General features: G+C 47.5%; 1 protein-coding gene across 5 annotated transcripts in view; it reads right to left on the bottom strand.

Moving 5' to 3' along the window:
• HGS (hepatocyte growth factor-regulated tyrosine kinase substrate) overlaps window positions 1–22,859 on the bottom strand; it is a 304,838-nt gene that overhangs the window by 82,491 nt on the left and 199,488 nt on the right. For all 5 annotated transcript variants that reach the window (XM_086931122.1, XM_086931123.1, XM_086931124.1 and 2 more), the window contains 4 exons: window positions 21,459–21,599; window positions 21,175–21,352; window positions 18,742–18,875; window positions 18,087–18,203 (listed from right to left, as the gene is read on the bottom strand). In XM_086931122.1, coding sequence (XP_086787248.1) covers window positions 18,087–18,203; window positions 18,742–18,875; window positions 21,175–21,352; window positions 21,459–21,599 — 570 coding nt within the window. The remainder of the gene's footprint in view (window positions 1–18,086; window positions 18,204–18,741; window positions 18,876–21,174; window positions 21,353–21,458; window positions 21,600–22,859) is intronic.

The following is a 22,859-nucleotide window of genomic DNA, read 5'->3' as shown; positions in this document are numbered from 1 at the left end:
CTAGAATCAAATTAAATTATGGGACCATGAGAGAAAGCCTGGTGAGAAGCCTAAAGCAGAGATACTTGCTTTGTCTTGTCGCATTATAACGTATATGCATTCTCTTATCCCGCCTAGAAAGGTTGATTGGGACAAGCTCTCGGCTTGTCGTCAGAAGACAAGAGTGTGTCTGATTTTTTCACTCTGTTTGAAGGTGTGTTTGTAGCTTGCAGTGCACAGGATTTGTCAATTAAAGGAGGCATGTGTTTGTCAATAGATTTGTTTCAAACTTGCTCCCTGAGATTGCGACTCGATTACAAGCTTCAGAGGGTACCTGGTCCACATCTTCTCCTTCTGTTATCTTGAATATGGCGCAGTATTATGAGCACAGGGAAAATGAGGATAAGGAGAAGGCAGAGAAGAAGCATAAGGATTTGAAGAGGATGGTGTTGTTGCAGCAGGCTTCGAGGGAATGGTAGAGGATGTGGTGGTTTAGCCCGACAGCTTCCCCGTATTAGCAGGAATATACGCCAGTATGGGCAAATCAGTGTGCGTATTGTAAGGAGGAGGGACACTGGTGCAGCAAGTATTAAGTGCTTTTGCAGACGGGGCGTCCAAGAGGGTGGGGTCTTTTAGACGAGTTGTGGAATGGTAGCCAGGACAGGGCTCAGACTGTTGGGACATCGCAGGATCGTACTGATCAGAACTACTTTGAAGACCCTTGGGGCAAACAGTATTATCATAATGACTATGATACGGATGAGGTGACTGGGATGTCTTACAGCTAGGACAGGATGAGGGACCAGTTTTGATACCTGTAGACCTGCGAGGTCCGTATGTTAGTGTGGATGTGCATGGTTCGACTAAGGAGTTTTTGGTGGATACAGGTGCAGCGAACAGCTCTATTTCTCGTTCCTTCATCCCTGGGGCGACTGTCTGGCCAAAATAATGTTTCGTAGCATTTTCTGGTGTACCGGTTGGGAGCCCCATTTCAAAGCCTCTTGCATTGACTATTGGTGCTTTCACTGTGGATTCACCATTCATGTTGACGTCCAATTGTGGAGAGAATTTGCTGGGTTTGGAATTGTTGAAGAAATTCCATGCTACAATTTACTGCTCCCCAGCCAGCATCTATATGACGATGGGTCCTTTTGTGGTGTGCACTAAGCAGTGTCTGTCCAAAGATGCAGCCCTCCCTGCTGAATTTAAAGATGTGCCAGCCACATTGTGGGCAACGGGAGACACAGATGTGCGTTTGTTGCAGATATCATTTTACCCTGTATTCCTCAGTATAAGATACCGCAGGCAGGTGAGCGAGCTTTGATAAAGACTGTGCAGGATTTGATTGAGAAAGGAGTGGTTGAGGAGAGGATTGCTAATGTTTGCAATAGCCCTATTCTTCCCATTCTTAAAAGGATGCCTTCGGGTCCCTTTGTGTATCAAGAAGATGTTTATCATTTTGTGATTGATTTGCGTGAAATAAACAAAATAGTGATTCCCCAGTTTCCAGTGGTCCCTGACATTACAACTCTCTTGACTGGGATTCCTTCTTCTGGTAAATTCTTTTCTGTCATTGACTTGAAAAATGCATTTTTCAGTATTCCTATTCATTCTGATAGCAGATATCTGTTCGGGTTCACCCTCGCCGGTAGAAGCCTTAGACTCTGTTGTGCTCCTCAAGGCCATACAGAAAGTCAGAGTACCTATAGTCAGGCATTGAAAGGTCAGCTGGATTCCTTGTCACTCCCTACAGGTAATGTATTGCTCCAGTTTGTTGATGACTTGCTCATCGCCTCGGATACTGAACAAGGTTGCAGGGACAGTAGTCAAATTGCTGCTACATTTAGCTCAACATGGCCATAAAGAATCCCTTTCCAAATTTTAGTATTGTCGACAGGAGGTCACCTGCTGTTGAAGGAGGGTAGGAGATTGACCCCTGAGCACATCAGTACCATTATTAAAATGTCTGTCACGCAAACTCAGAAAGATATGCGTGCTTTCATAGGTATCACTTCCTATTGCAGGCAATGGATACCTGGCTATTCGTTGCTTATTAAGCCCTGCTTGCACTAACACTGAAGGATGTGCATGAACCCTTGCCTTGGACGCCAGAGTGTCAGCAGTCTTTTCAGCAATTAAAAACTGCACTTTGCTCGGCTCCAGTGCTTGGTACCCTAAATTACGCTAAATGCTTCGTATTGTACGTCCATGAGCTGGGTGGTGTGCTCTTTGTGTTTCGACACAAAAATGTGGAGATAAGCAACGTCTGTGTGCTTACTTCTCTGCTGTGCTTGACCTTGTCGCCCGAGCCCTCCCGAGCTGTCTAAGAGAGGTTGCGGCAGTCTCAATTAGGCACTCAGAGGGACTCATACTCGCTACTGATCTCACAGTCATGGTACCCCATGCTATGGATACACTTTTGAATAGGACAAGGACACAGCACCTCACCAGTGGACGTCTGACCGGTTATGAGCTAACGCTCTTTCAAAAGCACATTGCTCAAACGCTGTGCCACTCTGAATCCCCGGTAGCTTGTCTCCTTTCTGGTAAAGAATTGGCTTGGTAGTTTAGTCTGCCCTGTTCCCATGATGCACTGGGCCAGGGACAGACTGATTTGCATATAGCCAGGTTCTGAGCTGGGATGGGGCAGTGAGATAAATAACGGTGATGGATCAAGCCCTGATCTTTGGACTGGGTAAGAGTGGTCTGCTCAATTCAGACACTCTGTTCATCACCACCCCCCTTTTGTAAATCGATTTTGGCCACTATAGGTGTGGCAGGGTATACTCAGACATGAGTCCCTTTCTCACTGCTCCATCAGGATTCAAGCAAGCCGGGCCGAAGAGGCTGAAATGCCAGAAACCGGTCCCCGGTAGCTTGTCTCCTTTCTGGTAAAGAATTGGCTTGGTAGTTTAGTCTGCCCTGTTCCCATGATGCACTGGGCCAGGGACAGACTGATTTGCATATAGCCAGGTTCTGAGCTGGGATGGGGCAGTGAGATAAATAACGGTGATGGATCAAGCCCTGATCTTTGGACTGGGTAAGAGTGGTCTGCTCAATTCAGACACTCTGTTCATCACCACCCCCCTTTTGTAAATCGATTTTGGCCACTATAGGTGTGGCAGGGTATACTCAGACATGAGTCCCTTTCTCACTGCTCCATCAGGATTCAAGCAAGCCGGGCCGAAGAGGCTGAAATGCCAGAAACCGGTCCCCGGTAGCTTGTCTCCTTTCTGGTAAAGAATTGGCTTGGTAGTTTAGTCTGCCCTGTTCCCATGATGCACTGGGCCAGGGACAGACTGATTTGCATATAGCCAGGTTCTGAGCTGGGATGGGGCAGTGAGATAAATAACGGTGATGGATCAAGCCCTGATCTTTGGACTGGGTAAGAGTGGTCTGCTCAATTCAGACACTCTGTTCATCACCACCCCCCTTTTGTAAATCGATTTTGGCCACTATAGGTGTGGCAGGGTATACTCAGACATGAGTCCCTTTCTCACTGCTCCATCAGGATTCAAGCAAGCCGGGCCGAAGAGGCTGAAATGCCAGAAACCGGTCCCCGGTAGCTTGTCTCCTTTCTGGTAAAGAATTGGCTTGGTAGTTTAGTCTGCCCTGTTCCCATGATGCACTGGGCCAGGGACAGACTGATTTGCATATAGCCAGGTTCTGAGCTGGGATGGGGCAGTGAGATAAATAACGGTGATGGATCAAGCCCTGATCTTTGGACTGGGTAAGAGTGGTCTGCTCAATTCAGACACTCTGTTCATCACCACCCCCCTTTTGTAAATCGATTTTGGCCACTATAGGTGTGGCAGGGTATACTCAGACATGAGTCCCTTTCTCACTGCTCCATCAGGATTCAAGCAAGCCGGGCCGAAGAGGCTGAAATGCCAGAAACCGGTCCCCGGTAGCTTGTCTCCTTTCTGGTAAAGAATTGGCTTGGTAGTTTAGTCTGCCCTGTTCCCATGATGCACTGGGCCAGGGACAGACTGATTTGCATATAGCCAGGTTCTGAGCTGGGATGGGGCAGTGAGATAAATAACGGTGATGGATCAAGCCCTGATCTTTGGACTGGGTAAGAGTGGTCTGCTCAATTCAGACACTCTGTTCATCACCACCCCCCTTTTGTAAATCGATTTTGGCCACTATAGGTGTGGCAGGGTATACTCAGACATGAGTCCCTTTCTCACTGCTCCATCAGGATTCAAGCAAGCCGGGCCGAAGAGGCTGAAATGCCAGAAACCGGTCCCCGGTAGCTTGTCTCCTTTCTGGTAAAGAATTGGCTTGGTAGTTTAGTCTGCCCTGTTCCCATGATGCACTGGGCCAGGGACAGACTGATTTGCATATAGCCAGGTTCTGAGCTGGGATGGGGCAGTGAGATAAATAACGGTGATGGATCAAGCCCTGATCTTTGGACTGGGTAAGAGTGGTCTGCTCAATTCAGACACTCTGTTCATCACCACCCCCCTTTTGTAAATCGACTCTGAATCCGGCCATGTTACTACCCCTCACTTCTGAGAATGAGGAGATTGACATATATGATTGTATCTTCTGGCCCGACGAAGGGACGTATAGACCGGATGTTCCCTTATCTGACCCTCAAGTGGATCTATACATCGATGGCTCTTGTTTCAAATCCCCAGATGGCACCACCCCTGCAGCATACGCAATTACTACGCTGCGCACTGTAGTTGAGACATCACGAGTTCCTTATCAATCCGCCCAGGCAGCTGAGTTAGTCACCCTTATTTAAGCTTGTAAATTGAGCAAGGGACTAGTAATCAATATTTATACTGACAGTCAGTACCTTTTGGAGTCGCCCAGACTTTGGGCAGCTCTGGGCAGAGCGAGGGTTCCTTACTTCCCATGGGACATGCATTCCTCTCCTATATAGGCTTCTGTCCGCTCTGTGCCTAAAAAATTGGCCATAGTGAAGTGCAGTGCCCATAAGAAAGTTACTGACGATGACGGGGAGGGGAACGCTTTTGCAGATCAGACAGCTAAGGAAACAGCCCGGACCAAGATGAAAAGAATGTTTGTAGCTGGTCCCTCCAGGTGGGTGCCCAAGTTGTCCATGTTTGAGGATACACTTGAAAACGTGAAGGAGATACAGAGTGAGGCCACAGTGGAGGAATTAGTAGTGTGGCCAGAAAGTACAGCAAATTTGAATGATGAGGGATGTCGGATTGACAAGTCAGGGAAGCAGAGATGCATGTTGCCAGATGCATATGTTCTTTCTGTAGTTACTATAGCTCACGGGCCAGCTCATATCGGCGCTGAAGGTATTTGCAAGTTTTTAGAGCCCGTATGGCAGAATAACAACATTTCAAAGATAAACACATTTAGTAAAATACTGCATGGTGTGCATGATGCACAATCCTGGAAAGGGTATCCTTACACCGCCCGGTAATGTTGCCCCTCCTACTTTCCCCTTTGAGGTCCTTCACATGGACTTCATTGAAATGGTCAGGGTCAATAATTTGAAGTATGTGTTTGTGGTTGTGGTTGTCAGTGCGTTCAGTAAATGGGTTGAGACCTACCCCACTAAAGAGAATACAGCCATTGCAACTGCAAAGATACTCCTGAAGGAGTTCTTTCCTCGCTTCGGCTTTTCCCATTTGATCTGGAGTGATAACAGAAGTCATTTCAATGCCAAGGTGTAGACACTAACTGAATAACCTTGTGTGGTTATTCAGTTAGTTTGTGAAGAACTACACATTGGACAGAAGTTTCATGCTGCGAAACACCCCAGTCAGCAGGTTTGGTTGAGAAGTACAACGGTACTCTCAAACTGAAATTGGCGAAGATTCAGGATACCACGGGGTTGCAGTGGCCAGATGCTTTACCACTAGCTCTTTTGTCCACAAGAACAGCAGCACATTCTAGGGCAGGATTGTTAACCTATGAGGTTGTGTTCGGACGCCAGACAAATGTCTGGGGCGTCCCGTGCCAGCGTAGGTATTCAGAGATTGAGTATCCTTTGACTGATTACCTGAAAATTTGCGTTTTATTCACCAACAGATAAAGGAATCCCTTCCGCCTGTACCAGAGGGGCCTGGTCATAACATCCAGCCGGGGGACTGCGTGTTACACCGGAACTTCAAGCAGAAGAAGTGCTTGGAGTCCCATTGGAAGAGGTCAAAGGTTATGTTATGTTAATAATCTTTTATGTAGCGCACGTTCACCCAGAGGTTTCTTGGCGCCGACCAGCAGATACCCGGGTGGATGGGGGATTATGCCTGAGTGAAAAGCCAGGTCTTAAGCTGTTTCCTGAACATTAGGAGGTTAGTGCAGGAGCGGATTTCCAAAGGGAGGGAATTCCAGAATCTGGAAGCAAGAGTCGCAAACCTGCGTCTTCCCTGGCGTTGGAGCCTGAAAGAGGGGGTGGCCAAAAGATGGAGATTGGCGGACCCGAAGTTGCGAGAACGGATGTATCTAGGCAGAAGAATGTTAATGAATTGGGGACTGCGGGCATTAAGAGATTTGAAAATGATACATGCTGTTTTAAATTCTACTCTTTGGGAAATAGGGAGCCAATGGAGTTTTTTTAATAGGGGCCTGGCTGATTGCCAACAAGGTTGCTGGTGGATCAATCTGGCTGCTTGATTCTGCACCAGTTGGAGACGTTTGCTGAGGAAAAGAGGAAAGCCCAAGTAGATGGAGTTGGCATAATCCAGGTGTGACAGTACTAAGGCTATCACCACCTGCATCCAGGCCGAATGGGTTAACATCCGACTGATTTACTTAATCCTGCGAAGCTGGTAAAAACCGGAGGATACCACCGTGCCTACTTGGGTTTTCAATGACAGATCCTTTTCGATGACCACCCCCAGGCTTTTTACCGAGGTGGAGAGAGTAGGGGGGGGGGGGAATTCTGGAGCTCAATAGTGTCGGCCCCAGAATATTTGACTTTTGCCGTTAAGGACTAATTTGGTCTTACCAGGGTTCAATTTTAGGTGATTAGAATCCATCCAATGACTAATGTGCAGCATGGTGCCCTGAAACTCCCTGATGGATTCAGGGGAGTTGTCTATTGTGAAAAGAAGTTGAAGGTCGTCTGCATAATCGAAAGTGACGGCCTTGAACGCTTTCAGGGACTGAATCAAAGGGACCAGATACAGATTGAACAAAAGGGAGACAGCGAGGAACCCTGAGGAACCCCACAGGGGGTGTGGAGTTTGGGGGCAGTGAAGGGGGCAAGACGGACCGCTTGAGTGTGGTCGCTACGAAAGGACCTGATCCAGCCGTAGGCTGAGTTACAGATGCCGGCCTGTTCGACATGGTCTAATAAGTTGGCATGATCGACCGTGTCGAACGCGGCCGAGAGGTCCAGTAGGACCAGGGCCTGTGGGATTCCCTTATCTGCATTGTCATGAAGAGAGTCCATGACAGCGGTAATGACAGTCTCGGTGGAGTGGGCAGTGGGTAGTCCTCCTCGATACCAGAACCGCTGTGAAAGTCGCTGGCCGAAAGAATTGGATTCATTCCAGGCACTGCCGCTGAGTGCCCTTGCCCTTATCCCATGACCAATGGGTGAGGGACGGTATTGAGGATGCGGAGGGAGAAAAGATACCTCAGTTTGTCTCATTTAGTGACGCGCAGCTTACATGGACCCAAACGGATGCTGAGAACGACGACGTGCTAAATGCAGCAGTCCCCCATGAGATCCGAGCAATAAAAGAGCCACTCTTCGTTGACACCTCTGTGCCTGGAGTCACCAGGTACAATTTGCGCCCTCGGTTGAAGAACAGTGCTCTAAGGAGAAGCAGGATTAGTAGGGATGGACTGTGCAAGTCAGAGTGTACTTTGTCAATAGTACCAACGGTGTTAATTTAGGGTGAGGCGAGATTGTTGGATTGTTCTGACAATGGACAGGATAAATGGAAAGTGCTCCCTTGGAGGGAGGGGGGGGGGATTCTTTGAGAGCTAGGACTGAGCAGCTCCACTGCCAGTGCTCAAGAGCGACAATCTTGATGAACAATAGGAGCCTGTACCAGTGAGGCTCAGGCTAACACTGGGAACATTTGCTTTCAATATTACTTTTTACTGCATTCCCCTTTCTGCTTAATAATGTATTCGTTTGGTTGACCCATTGCGGAGGAGGAACAGCCATTTGCACCACCGCGTCCAGAATGGGGTTGGTCTACAAAGAGTAAAATAGTTTTTGCATTATTAGTTGGGATTGCCCTAGTAGCAATACTTGGAATATCTTGGTTTTTAGAGAAGTATCCTGTACATTCCATGGTAGGTACCACGCCCGTTCCACCTGAACACATGTTTGTTACTTTGGCCCCTCACAAAGGAGAGCAGCAAAAGTCTTATACAGATAATGTATTTATACAAATGTTGCATCAGGCTCATGAGGTGTCTAATACAACTAATTGCTGGATGTGTGCATTTCTTCTCTCAGTGACTCATAAAAGTGATAATTTGTTGTCCATGCCGCTGTCATACATCAGTAGTTGTGAGGGTTGGTTTGAATTGCTTAGTATGGTGTGCCCCCATCCCCAATCCTCTACTCTGGATAGGACACCTGCTGATTCTCGCACTGTGGTACAGAATGTACATTTCCATCACAGGATTCTCTCCGTAGGACAGACAGGACAAGAGACCTTTGGTAAATTGTTTTTAAAGTTCTGTATGAACGCATACAAAAGAGTAAAGAACGAGACCAGGTTTTGAAAAAAAATGGCTGATTTCCTAGGGTTTAACACATCTTTTAAGGCTCGTAATGTTACAGAGGGCCTGCCAATACCAGTTTCAGTGGTCAACACAACAGCTAGTTTCTGTGTCCAGGGGACTGGGAGAATAAAGGTTGGGGAGAGCAGATGGAATTCCATATACAGATTGAGAACGGCAGATTGTCCGCCCTTAATCTCAACCCCTAATGTCTGTTTTGTCTGTGGATCCGAAGCTTGTGTGTGGCTCCCGAGGGGATGGTCAGGCAGGTGCTAGCTCGCTTTTCTCCTTCCCCCTGTATATATAGCTCTGTCCAATTACCATAAGGATCATCAGCTGCAGCGTAGGAGTATATATATATATATATATATATATATATATCTCAAATCCTGTATTATGACGCCTCGTACACTCCACGCGGACTCAAAGCAGGACACGGACCCAATTTCTTTTGTGCCTCAAATGTTTATTTCGGCCAGATGTCTGATATATATATATATACACTTGACCTGAGTCAGAAGGGTCATTGACACGAAGGATATAGATCAGACGGACACCACCTTACAACAGTTTGAGAATGCCATGAAGGATATCGTACCTTTTTGGGACCCCATGTCGATAGCCTTAACAAACAAGTTACTTACCATTGGTAACAATATATATGTAAGAAACATAGGTTAGTTATAGATCCTTACCTTAGTATTACCCCCAGGCGTCAGACTGGATCCAGACAGTTTTTTCCATCAGCAGTACCTCGGCGCGTCGAAAGGTGGCGTCGGTCGGCTCTGCGGCAGTCGTTGTGGTTTTGGTTGCCGGGATGACGTTGCGATAGCTACTTAGATACCGCCCTCGTGCCCGGATGTCAGTTCTGTACATGACTTTGTAGGCAAGAAACCCAGAGCCATGCAATTACACTGACCACTGGTGTACAAAGCTAGGGCCCTGAAAGGATGTCCTTAATCCTAGAAATCAGTTAGCAGAATGGGGAGGATGGATGGGGCAGTAAGGAATCTAACTAACAGATGTTTCTTACAGAAATATCATTACCGAAAACAAGTAACTTGTTCATCTGAAGAGCAGTCCTCATCCTCCTGGACCGGTCAGCCGCCTTCGACACGGTCTGCCACCACACACTACGCACACGACTACACGATGCCGGGATCCAAGAGAAGGCCCTGGACTGGACAACATCCTTCCTCTCTGGCAGAACTCAGAGCGTCGCCTCCCCCCCTTCCACTCCACGGCCACCGAAATCATCTGCGGTGTACCCCAGGGCTCTTCCCTCAGCCTGACTCTGTTCAACATCTACATGGCACCCCTGCCCACGGACGCAACCTAGGGGTCATCCTCGACTCCACCCTCTGCATGACCAAACAGGTCAACGCCGTCTCCTCATCCTGCTTCAACACCCTCCGAATGCTCCACAGGATCTTCAAGTGGATCCCCACCGAGACAAGAAGAACAATCACCCAGGCCCTTGTCACCAACAGGCTGGACTACGGAAACGCCCTCTACGGAGGAACGTCGTCCAAGCTCCTGAGGCCATTGCATCAGCGCGTCTGATCCTCGAAATCGCCCGCCGCAGCCACATCACACCTCACACCACACCTGAGAGACATGCACTGGCTCCCCTCAACAAGAGGATAACCTTCAAGCTCCTCATACACGCACACAAAGTTCTCCACAAGACCGGCCCAGCATACCTCAACTCTCGACTCAACTTCTACACCCTCTCCCGCCAGCTCCGCTCCGCCAGCCTCATCCTCGCCACAGTCCCCCGCATCCGAAGAGCGACCACCGGCGGCAGATCCTTCTCCCACCTCACCGCCAAGACCTGGAACACCCTCCCCACCAACCTACGGCAGACCCAGGACCTAATGGCCTTCAGGAGACTCCTCAAGACCTGGCTCTTCAATCACGAGCAGGACCCCCCCCTCCTCCCCCCCCCACCCCACCCCTAATCCCCTAGCGCCTTGAGACTCTCACGGGTGTGTAGTGCACTTTGCAAGAGTTATGATTGATTGATTGATTGATTGCAACGAGGCCGGCGTAGCTGCCTGACAGATGTCATTTAGAGGAACTCCCTGTCCCAAAGCAGTAGTTGCTGCCGTCGCCCTGGTGGAATGGGTGCGCAGCCCCACTGGAGGCTCCTTCTTTGCCCGAGAATAGCAGGCTTGGATACACAAAATGACCCATCGGGAGATAGTTCGCTTGTGTATGGCCCAACCTTTCTTGGCGCCCCCTTAGCCAACAAAGAGCTGGTCATCCACCCGGAACTGATTGGTGCGATCCAGATAAAAGGAAAGCGCACTATTTGGGTACAGACAGTGGAGCCTCTCTTCCTCTTTCGAAGGATGCGGAAAGAAGGTGGGCAAAGTGATGGTTTGCCTAATGTGAAAGGCAGTGTCAACCTTGGGAAGAAAGGATGGACAAGTCCCGAGAGCCACCTTGTCTGGATGGGCAGACAGTAAAGGAGGCTTGGAGGAAAGAGCCTGGAGCTCACTCACTCTTCTGGCAGATGTGATGTTTGCCAGGAACGCAGTTTTAAGCGTCAGAAGCCTCAAAGGACAGTTGTGAAGCGGCTCAAAGGGAGCGCACATTAAATAGGTTAAGACCAGATTCAAGACCCACTACAACATAACAAAGGGAATAGGAGGAAAGAGATGAGTTATGCCTTTCAAGAAACAATTGACAACCGGGGACTTGAACAGGAAAGGCTGATCTGGAAGCCGAGAGAAAGGCCTTGATAGTGCCCCGACAGAGCCCTGCTAGGCCAAAGAAAGGAGAAACAAGAGAACCTCAGAAAGGGGATCCACAGCCTTTACCATGCACCATACCACAATTTTGTTCCACCGGCAGGCGTATACCGTCTTAGTAGAGGGACGCCTGGCTGCCAAGATTACATCACAAACTTTTGGAGGCAGGCCAAAAGACGTCAACTGCTGCCGCTCAATCTCCATGCAAGGAGGTGGAGGCTGGACAGGTTCGGGTGGAGGACCGTCCCTTGTTGCTGGGACAGAAGATCCTCCCAAAGAGGCAGACGGGTCAAAGGATCGATTGCCATGTTGAGCAGCTCAGGATACCAGACTGTCCATGCCCAATCCGGAGTCACAAGGAGGACTTGGGCCCAGTTGCTCCTGATCTTCAGCAGAAGAGGTATAGGCGGAAAAGCGTACAACAGATCGCAACTCCACTGGCGACGAAAAGCGTCGCCTAGCGAGTGCCTCCTTGGAAATTCCAATGCACAGAATTGCTGACATTGCGCGTTCTCTTCGGCGGCAAATAGATCTAAACAACGATCTCCCCACTGTCAAAAGAGACCTTGCTTCACCTCCTAGTGAAGACGCCATTCGTGATCTATCATGCACCTGCGGCTGAGTACGTCCATCCTGGAGTTCAGGGAACCTGCCAGGTGTTGAACCACCCGGGATATGCCCGGATGTTCCAGCCATGTCCAGCGGTGGAGGGCCTCCTGACATATGGTCCACGACCCCACCCCGCCCTGTTAGAGCAGTACCACATGGCAGGGGTGTTGCCCGTGAACACCTACACTACTCTTCCCCGGACAGAGGGAAGGAATGCCTTGAGTGCAAGACAGATCGCCCGAAGCTCCAGAAGGTTGATATGGAGCCCGAACTCCGTCGGAGACCAGAGGCCTCTGATCTCCGCCTCTCCCATGTGGCCACCCCATCCCAGAAAGGATGCATTGGTCACCACTGTGTGCTCTGGTTGGGGAAGGGAGAGGGTTCTGCCATTGATCCAATCCTGGTTGGTGAGCCACGACTGCAATTGTCGTGCAGTGCCCTCCGAGATCTGGCAGGGACAGATTCCCCTGATGCTGCACCCACTGGAGCTTCAGGTCCCACTGCAGAGCCTGCATCTGCCACCTGGAATGATTGACCAGCAGGATGCAGGCCATGAAGCCCAGCAACCTTAGGGTCATCCTGACCGAAACCCGCATCAGAGACTGAAAGATCGGATTCATAGCCCGAATAGCCCCGACTTACTGTACGGGAGGATAGACCTGAAACAGAATCGTGTCCAGAACCACTCCAATGAAGAGGAGCTTCGGAGAGGGAATCAGGTGTGACTTCGGCACATTGATGGAGAACCCCAGCAAATGCAGGAGGTCGGCATAGTCTAGAGGTGGGAGACGAGTGCCTGGGGCGAGCCCGCCTTTAACAGCCAGCCGTCGACACAGGGGAAGACGGAAACCCCTGATCTGCGCAGATGAGCTGCGACTACCACCATCACTTTCGTCAACACCCCAGGGGCGCTGGTAAGGCCAAAGGGAAGCACAGCAAACTGAAAGTGCTCGTGGCCTACCGTGAACCTCAGGTAACGCAGGTGGGTCGGCAGGACAGGGATGTGAAAATAAGCGTCCTGCAAGTCCAATGCTAATATCCAGTCTCCAGAGTCGAGGGCAGACCAGACCTGAGAGAGCGTCAACATTTTGAACTTTTCCTTCCGGAGGAAGCGGTTGACATTCCTGAGATCCAAGGTAGGAAGCAGGCCCATGTCCTTCTTGGGGCCAGAAAGTAGTGGGAGTAACAACCACGACCTACTTCTGGCACAGGAACGGGCTCAATGGCTCCCTTGGCCAAGAGAGCTGCAACTTCCTGTTGGAGAAGGCCCATGTGATCCTCCAACATGCGGTGGTATTAAATTGGCATGGCCGGTGGGGTAGCCTCGAAGGGGAGGGAGTGGCCCCTTCAGAGTCCCTGCAAAACCCACCTGTTCTACGGAGAGTTTTGAGAGTTGATATCCTTTGTTTCTCTGCATATTACATCTTTTCCATTCCCAATTTGAAAATGTTTAGCGAATGCTAAAAGAAGGGTCTGATGAAATGAAAAGGTTTGGTTCTTACGTTAAGTTAGCATTCGCTGCACCAGTTTATATTCCGCCGCCATTTTGAATCATGTCATCAGCTACGTATTCTCCGGCTCAAGAGGCTGTGGAAATGTTCACTTATCCAAGGTTAGGCCTTGCTCTGCTAAATGAATACACTGTTCTTATTAACGCATTCCTTTCCCATAGATTGAGGCCTTCTCCTCCTAGCCTAGCAAAAGACACAAACAGAACGACCTTGGTAATAAGATAATGTGTGCCCGGTCTCAGAGTCGAGACTTGTCTTACTGTACTTCTTTGTTTTAGCTGCACCTGCTAGTAGATTTCCATTAGGGGCGGGACATTCTTGGTTCAGGAACGTACAGAATGCATCTCTGCAGCAATCCTAGGAGGCTGGTCAGACTGGACTCCGCTCAAGCGTACCTGAATAAAATATGCTTGGTTTATATTCTCGACTGTCTGACAGACTTCATTTGTATGGAAGGCTGAGAGATGGTCGCAAGTGACCCAGGTGGCCCTAATCGGGTCTATTCCTTCAGTCCCTCGCGCACCAGGAGTCAATAACTCGAAAAAATAAGTTGGCAAAAGTTGAAAAAAGCTTAGTCAAAAAGTGACTAACTGGGTACCGACGCACAGGGGTACTGCTAAGAGAAAAAATTCTCCAGATCCAGTCTGAAGCCTGGGGATAATTCTAAGGTAAGGATTCTATAACTGTCTCTTTCAGATATGCTTAGATATCACACCAGGACATTTCCTAGAGGAAAGGTAAGTAAATCAGTTCTTGTACATATGCAGTTTAAGGTTTCATACAAATCAACTCCAAACTTAGAACATTTTTCACAAAATAGCAGTCAATGCAGTCCTATGGAGAAAACAAGGCAATTGACTTAATGGTAAGTACTTAGTGGGTTAAAACCAGGGTTCCCCCAGGGTCAAGGATGCTCTCTCAAAGCCCCCTCAGCAGCACTACGGCAGCCGGGTGCAGAGTGCGGAGGCACAATGTTATCTAATGGGGGATAGGGGGCGCACTCACAGCGGTGCAGGGGTGGCCGGGTGCAGGGTGCTGTTTTACCGTTGGGTGCCTGTTTTCAATGGGGATTCTCTGGTTGCAACTAACAGTGCAGGCTCAGGGACGAAGATCTTCTGAAGGCAACCACAGGTTGGAGAGGTAAGTTGGGATGTCTTGGTATGCTGGGACACTGTTGGTTGGGCCACCCAAGGTCGTGGACGGTGGGTGCAGGGGTGTCTTTCGGCATTCGTTTTCTCTTACCGGCTCCGGGTGCGGTCGGGGTTTTCCTCCAGAAAGGGGCTGCAGGTATCGGTTGGATCAGGTCAGGGATCACTAGATTCCCATGCCAGGATCACCGGGGAGATCGCCTTGTGGCGCTGGGCTACTTGAACTTGGGCCATGAGCGTTGGGTGCAGAGTGGTGCAGACTCACTAATTTGGATGGAGCAAGAGTCTTTGGGTGTGCAAATACGGTGCTCACAGGAGACAAAGTCTGGTTTGGGAAGGCAGGTCTTCCGGTTTCTTGGTTTCCCTGCTGATTCTCCCACCCAAAGTGGAGGTCAGAACCAGTGGGGGCCAGTTGCTGGGAGCAGCAAATGGCTGGGATAGCTCAGAAAGGCAGCTGGCTTTTAAAGCTTCCCCTTCGTGGACCCAGGATTTGCTTTGTTTCATGATGACGAGGAACATGACTGGTGGGGACAGCTGGCGACCAGCCACTCAGCTAGGCCACTAGAGTTAGTTCGTTTTTCAGGGACCATCTTTAACATGCCCATGGAGGGTTTTTTTCCATTAAATATCAAACTAGCATCAGTGTGGGTTTAATGTGCTGAGAAGTTTGATATCAAACTACCTAGTTTTCAGTAAAGCCATTATAGTGCTGTGGAGTTCGTAATGACAAACTCCCATACCATATACTCTTTATGGCATTACTGAACTTACAATGTCTAAGAATTGACTTAGACACTGTGGGGGTACAGGGCTCATACACCTGTACCCTCACCAGTGGTATAGTGCACCCAGCTTGAGGGGTGGCTTACCTATGCCAGGGCAGAGGGTTGTAGGCATGGCACACAGGGATGTGTGCCATGTCGACTCTTCACTTTGTTCTGCACTAAAACACGCAGCTTGCAATTGCAGGTTGTGGTTAAAGGCACAGGGCCTCTAAGAATGGCAGAATAAGTGCTGCAGCCCTTAGCGGCCTTCCCTGGTCACAGTGCCCTTGGTACCTATGGTACCTTTTACAAGAGACTTGCATGTGGCCACAGAATTGCCAATTGTGTTTTGTAACAGTACAGTTTAGGGCATGAACATAGGCCCTGGGTACCTGGTTGGCAGGAACCCTAGACACACTCAGTCAAAGTACATCAACAGTTTGGCAAAAAGTGGGGGCAACCATGCAAAAAGGGGCACTTTCATACAGGGAGTCACTCTGTTTCTTGTCCCTCATCTGTGACCATGAGCATGGTTATGTCAGCTCTGTCAAAATAGGACTTTAGGTGGTAGACCTGGATCACCCTTTTAGGATGTTTGCAACTGTCAAGGTCCACCAGATAGGTGACCTACCCTTTTCTTTCAAGGACAAGGAAGGGCCTACTCCACTTATCCTGGTGGGCCCAAGGGGCCTCAGGCTTCAATACCTATACCTTCTGCACTGGTTTCAATTTCACCAGAGCAGCCTTTTGGTCATGCCAGTGATTTTTGAAACTCATCGCTGGCCTGGAGGTTTTGGCTTGCTTTCTTCATGTACTCAGCAATCCTTGAACGAAGGCCAAGAACATAGTCCAATATGTCTCTTTCACTCCATGGAAATAAAAATTTATCTTGAGACCTCTTAAAAGAAGTCAGTTTCCTCTTGGATGAAGGAGGGCACAGATATATGTACCGAAGCTTCATATGTACTATAGGAGGATTAATTTTGATACGATCACTCAAGGATTTGGTTTCTAACAGTGCAAGGTATTTTCCAGATACAACACATCTGGAACTAGATGACAAATTACAACCCTGATGAAGTCCTTGTAGGACGAAGCATGATAGCTGGGTTCAAAATGTATATGTATCTACAAAAGGAATACAAATAAATCAATCATTTTTACAACCATAAACCATGTGACTACTGCGCCTGATTAAGGACAACCCCTTTGATTTGGGTTGGACTGATTACAGATATTGTAGTTATCAATTTGTGATTTTTTTATGGTATGAATGATGGAAATATTTGATTAGAAAAAGATTTGATTATGATGATTTAATGCTTACTCTTAAAGAATATCATATGTTCAGATAACAGACTTTCCGGTGCCATCTTTCTCCACCACCAGTGTTGGTTTTGGTGAACCTTGTTTTGATCCAGTTGTCCGCCTTCTTCCCCAACTCTTGGGGAGAAAGTGGACCTAGGTCTACCAGGAAGTGTAGTAGTTTCTCTTGGTGACAATTACTCAAAATATGCTCCTTCACAATCCGATTACACAGCCCTTTAAAATCATCTACATTGTTACCATCTGACCAACCTCCTAGTGTTTTAACTGAGAAATGTAAAAATCTACCCAGGTTTGGCCTAGGTTTTCGTAGCCTCCATGAATCTGAGTCTATGCTCCGCAGTACTGACACAAGCGAGATGGCAATTCTATACAACACATAGTGAAATGGTCCCCACTATTCCACAATCCATCCAAGAAACATACGCCCACTTCTTCCAAAATTTAGATATGATGATAGCAAAGGACTTGAATTACAAGGTCTGGACAAAACTCTCCTGGAGGCAGCAGGAAGACTGTCTAGCCACAGGGACATGTGTAAAAAGGGACATGTGTAAAAAGGGACATTAACTAGAATGACACTGCTGCCATCGTCAGTCACTGAAAGTGTGGGTTGGTGTCAGTGTCCACACATTCTCATAAAAGAGGTTAGTTTGTGCGCCATCCAGCAAAGCACAGCTTTAGTGCAACAACAATGCCAAAAGTTTAACACCTTCAGAGCTCTTGCAGGATTGTTGAATGCACAAGAGGAAAACCAAAGGGTAAGATTGAAAAACACGGAGAAGGGAAGGTCAATACAACTTTCCAAAATAATGTAGAGAATGTTTGTTCCAAAAAACCCATTCCCAGCTCTGCCAATGCAACTCAACCTTTATGTTCTTGCACGATCACCTACAGAGTCCGCTAAAGCATCAGCGCCCTGTCAAATAGCTCTGAATCTCAAGATTTAAGCTCATATACTTGTAAAACTCTACACCTGCACGTATAATTGAGCTAACCGGTGCATACAAAATGACATATGAGGACATGTTGCTCAGATGGATGCTGGGGATACTTGTATGGGCCAATACACACTGCTACTGGACAGGGACCTGCAGATGAAAATTCCAACAAATGCTGCCTTGTAGAAACCGCATACTTGAACCAATTTTCACTATTGCTTCAAAAGGCATGCTTACATAAAAACACTTAACGTATGCTTCTCAGAGTAAAGTTATATATGAAAACACCCCCACTAGTGATTTGCCAGACATGGACTTACAATAAAACAATATGATCAACGTCCCTAGTGGTTGGCTATGCCATGACACTAACCTGCATGTTATATTGTGGGTAGCCCAGAGATACAGATTGGCCCCCCATGTAGCCAATCCCAGCAGGCTGAGGATTCTGGGGAAGTTGAGGTACATTCTGAGGCTGGGTGGGAGCATTCTGTGAAAGGGAATACAGGAGAGATGAGTGCAGGATCCGCCTCTCCTCAAGCCTCCCCATGTCCCACCCTTTTCACTTTTAATCCACCCCCTCTCTTCACCTCACCATGCCACACCTTTGACCTCTATCCACATATTTTCTGCCACCCATTTTTTACCCTACATCATCCTTGCTCAACGTCATCAATACTCACCACAATACTGCCACTATGCCTCCCCTCCTACACTTTACTGATTATTAACGGTTCTCCTTCCTAGATTCCCCACCATACTCTCTCCAGCACACTAGAATGGAAATAAATAATCTTAATACCAATTCTGCTCCAGCAAAAACCTGGCCCAAAGGCTAAAATGTAGGTATTTCTCATTGCACCACCATCTCATAAAAAGATCAGTATTACCTAAGGGAGAGCGGTTATAACCCTTCTAAAACCCTTGTTCCTCTCGCATGATCCAGTCTCTTTAATAACCCCACATGCATAAAATCATTGCTGTCCCCTGGCACATTCCCACCTCCCAATAGCCATTCTTGCACTTGCCTGATAAGGTTGCGTCGGTGTTGGCTGGTAAGAGGTGTATGCTGGGTTGGTGTTGGGCCCTGCCTGGCCTTGCTGTGAGACCTGACCTGGGCCGGATCCTGGTTGGTACATGTAAGGTCCTACCATTGTCTGATCTATCATCATCACAAACAAGAGTAGACAAATGCTAGATTAGCTTTCAGAGAATCCTTCAATTTTCCCCCAAATTATATTAACTAGGCTCATTCCTCAAACGCACCTATACATTTCCAAACAGGTCTCTTTAATTACCTCCAACTGATGTAAATCGGACCTGCTCTTCAGAAAAAGACCCCGCTAAAAACACCATTCCGAATAGGGTTTTAACTGATATTTTCTGGAAATCTATAATCTAGCCAACAACACCCTCAGCCATCTCTTAAGTCTCACAACCTCACAGGCAGTGAAGAACAAAGCTGGAGGAAAATGCCATAAGAACGATTCAGACAATCCCTTCCCTTAGCATCTCTATCCCATAAAGTGGGCATAATGAACTGCCTCCAACAGTGTACATAATAACTTACTTGGGGAGGGTTCTCTAGGGTAGTATTTTAAAATTTTCAGTACTGGGTTCCGCAACTAACTTTCTGCCACTAAACAGCACATATAAGGAGTGAGCTGCCCCTTTTTTCGGACGTTATATATCATCTGGAGAAGTGTGGCTCAATGATTAGAGCAGCAGACTCTGATGCAGAGGTCTAGCCCGGGACCAGGGTTCAATTCTCCGCCTTGGCGGGTCTTGGGCTCCAAATTCCATGGACCTGATAATTCTTGCCTCGGTGCCTATTCCAATCATGGAGTCTCACTCTGCAACTCTGGGCAATAGCTTGCTTAATCTCCACAACGGCCCCCACAACGCTAAGGATGCCTGGCCTCCACCTTGGGGGTGCCCAGGAGTGGACGCCTCACAGCGAAAGCCAGGATGGGTTCCACAGCGGTATTCGTACAAGCGCCTTGAGACCCTTGCGGGTGAGTAGTGCGCTATACAAGTATCAATTTACATTTTTACAATTTACATCTATTGGCCGCTGTCCCAATCTTAGTAGGATGTACTTGTTAACCTTTTAAAAACTCAAAGGTAATTAAGCATATCAGTAAGTTTGCACTGATAAGCCTTGAACTGTGCCTGTATTCATGTTATTTATTGTGAGTCATTCTCCGGTTAGCAGGTTTTCAAGGTCTCTAGACATTTATACTGAGTAATATTTTGCATGTATGAACTGCTTAAATTTAGCGGGGTAGTACAGGTGTACAAAATAAATTTACACAAAAGCACATTTAGGGAGTTGCACGAAGAAAGAACAAAATCATCAAGCTGTCATTGATGAGCTTGAATTTAGAGATCACATGTTCACAGGATGTCTGCAAACACAAGGAGATGATGTACGGAGCGCTTAAACTTTTCAGACACTCAGCCCCAGTCACAGATCTGGGTTGAATCCATCATCATTCTTTAGCTCACTTCGCCGCCTCAGTTCAGTCAGTTCAGACCCAGCGGTATGCAAATCAGTCATGACCCTGTGCCTCATGGGTACAGTCCAGACCGAACTGCCAAAACAGGTCTTCCCTAAACCGGAAACAAGCATCCTCAGAACGGATTCTGGGTAACACCCCTCATCAGCCAGGCTAGCTTGGATCGAGCGCCAAAGTGAGCAAGGGACTCACGTCTGGGCATACCCTGGCTTGGCAGTTCGGGCTGGACTGTTCCCATGAGACACAGGGTCAAGACTGATTTGCTTATAGCTGGGTCTGAACTGAGGTGGCGTAGTGAGCTAAAGAATGATGATGGATTAAACCCAGATCTGTGACTGGGGGCGAGTGTCCGAAAAGTTTCAACGCTCTGTACATCATCTGCTTGTGTTTGATTTCACAGAAAGTCTGCCATATGAATAAGACAGGCAAGATTCCTAGATAAATACCCAATTAAGAACTGGGGTGCCTAGTCGCAGGAGGCATTGCAAGTATAAAAATGTTGCCAGCAAGTGACTTAAAATATTGATATTTAACTTTACTCAGATCCAAATCTTGAAAAACAAACATGGCTAGCTGTTTAATTTGAGTTTTTTGAGACATAGTGCTAACTATATACAGAATGCTCTTGTGGGAGCTTTAAAATCTGAGCTGGGTATCTTACCTCATCCTCTGACTGACACTTACTGAAAGAGTGCAGCACCAGCTTGAGCAATCTGTTGTATGTTTACCTGGGTCTCCTTCCTTATCTTGCAATGAAAGTGACTGAATGCAGCACTACATTATCTTGCCTGGTTCATGCACTGAACTTTGTGATGGGAAGAGAATGGTTAAGATGCTTGTGCTGTACAGTTCATGCTCTGAGCTAGGATGTCTGGGTGAGTGACTGTCAGGGAACCTTGCTGTCTTGCACTGCCTGGTTTGCACTGATCTAATGGTAGTTACCTGATCCTGCAACTGGCAGCGATTGGTACGGTGCTGTGCCAGCTTGCGCTGGTTGGTTCATGTAAACTGTATGCATCGGCGATCCTTCCACTGAGCCAGACGGACTGAAAGTGGCAGGAAAATTAGAAGGTCCCGATGGCTGGTACATCACTCCACCTGTGGAAGGAAGGGACTGCAGCTACAAAGGAAAAAAGGGAGAGCATATTATATTCACCACAGGGTCAGGGTGAGGGGACGGGCTGGGTTGGGAGAGACCTTGCAGACTAGATAACGTTTTTTTGTACCTGAGCATAGGGCAGGGAGAACGCTGGCATTTGAGCTCTCATTTGAATGGTCTGCTTCTGCTGTTCCAGTCGCATTTGTCGCTCCTTCTCTTGCTCCTGCAGGCGCTGGATTGCCAGCTGACGCTGCATAACTAGATACTCCTATAGAAAGGTAAACAGAGTAAAAAATATCCTAACTATAGTGCCTGACAATCCATAGAGCTGCCATCCACCAGAAATATATACACTCCCATCCCCATTCACCCGTTGATAGGAATTAATGCATCTGCCCCACCTGAAATCCTTAATAAAGAAACTTTTTGATTGCTCAGCAGATACCTATACATCTGTCCCAAATTTACTTCACTGCCCACCAGGAATCTATGCATTAGCACACCCCTCTCATTCATTGTCATTCGAAATGTATACTACTGCCTTCTCTATTGAAAAATCTGGTCTTCTTTGTAAAATACTGAAGGCTCTGGCTGTATCTGTTTTAATAGCTTGAAGAGCAACATGCATGTTTATCAATTAAATGCTGTCAATTAAAAGGCATATCCAGGACTTTGTACTGGACCGAACTACTTAAGGAAGTGCTCTTTAAACAAGAGCTTCTTGTTAACACTGATCATGTGGCCAACCAGTGCTGAATGCATCTAGTGCTGCATCGACAAAAATCGAATATGCACCCTCTCCTTCCTTGACGATAAATGTAGCTTGTTTGCAGTACTCTTCCATTCACTTTTCAATCACTGGGACAATGTCATGCAATAGTTGTGTCCCGTAACTGGATAGTATGGTGGTGGCATAAACCATATTCACTGATGTTGCTGTGAAGATACAGATTCTCTAGCCCAATGTATTTAGGTACGTACATTCATAGTCTGTAGTGACTAAGCATGGTGCCGATGGGTTGCATGATCTTTGCGCATTTGCTGATATTACCGTGTAGGTTTTCATTTAGTTTAGTACACAGACCGGTGCAGTGTGTGGAGCTCTATACTCCTTTAATAGATCTTTGAGAACTATCTTTGAAATTGACAGGAATGAGGTTTTCTCAGCAATTGTTAACTTACAATTCTGTGAGGCTCAGTAACTCAGACAGTAGAACTGATGGATGTTGTCCATTGGTTCTGGGCTAGGATCCACAGTCAGAATGTATGATTCCCATTCTTAGTAATCACGGTCTGCAATACCACCCTCTAGTGACTGGAATTGGCCTCGAGGTTGGTGTACTGAGGCGAGTCTTGATTTATAGGTGGCGCAATTTCCTTTGAAGGTACTAAAACAGGCGGTGGAGTAAAAATATTTAATAGTGGTGTCTCTGGGTTCAGCAAGGATAAGTTACTTACCGGTAATCCTAGTTCTCTTCCAGGGGTATCCTCATCAAAGTCATAAGCACTGAATATTCCCGCCCATGTG

This window comes from Lissotriton vulgaris, chromosome 7, assembly GCF_964263255.1.
Source record: "Lissotriton vulgaris chromosome 7, aLisVul1.2, whole genome shotgun sequence".
Classification (NCBI taxonomy): Eukaryota; Metazoa; Chordata; class Amphibia; order Caudata; family Salamandridae; genus Lissotriton; species Lissotriton vulgaris.
This window is presented reverse-complemented; position numbering and strand designations above follow the sequence as displayed.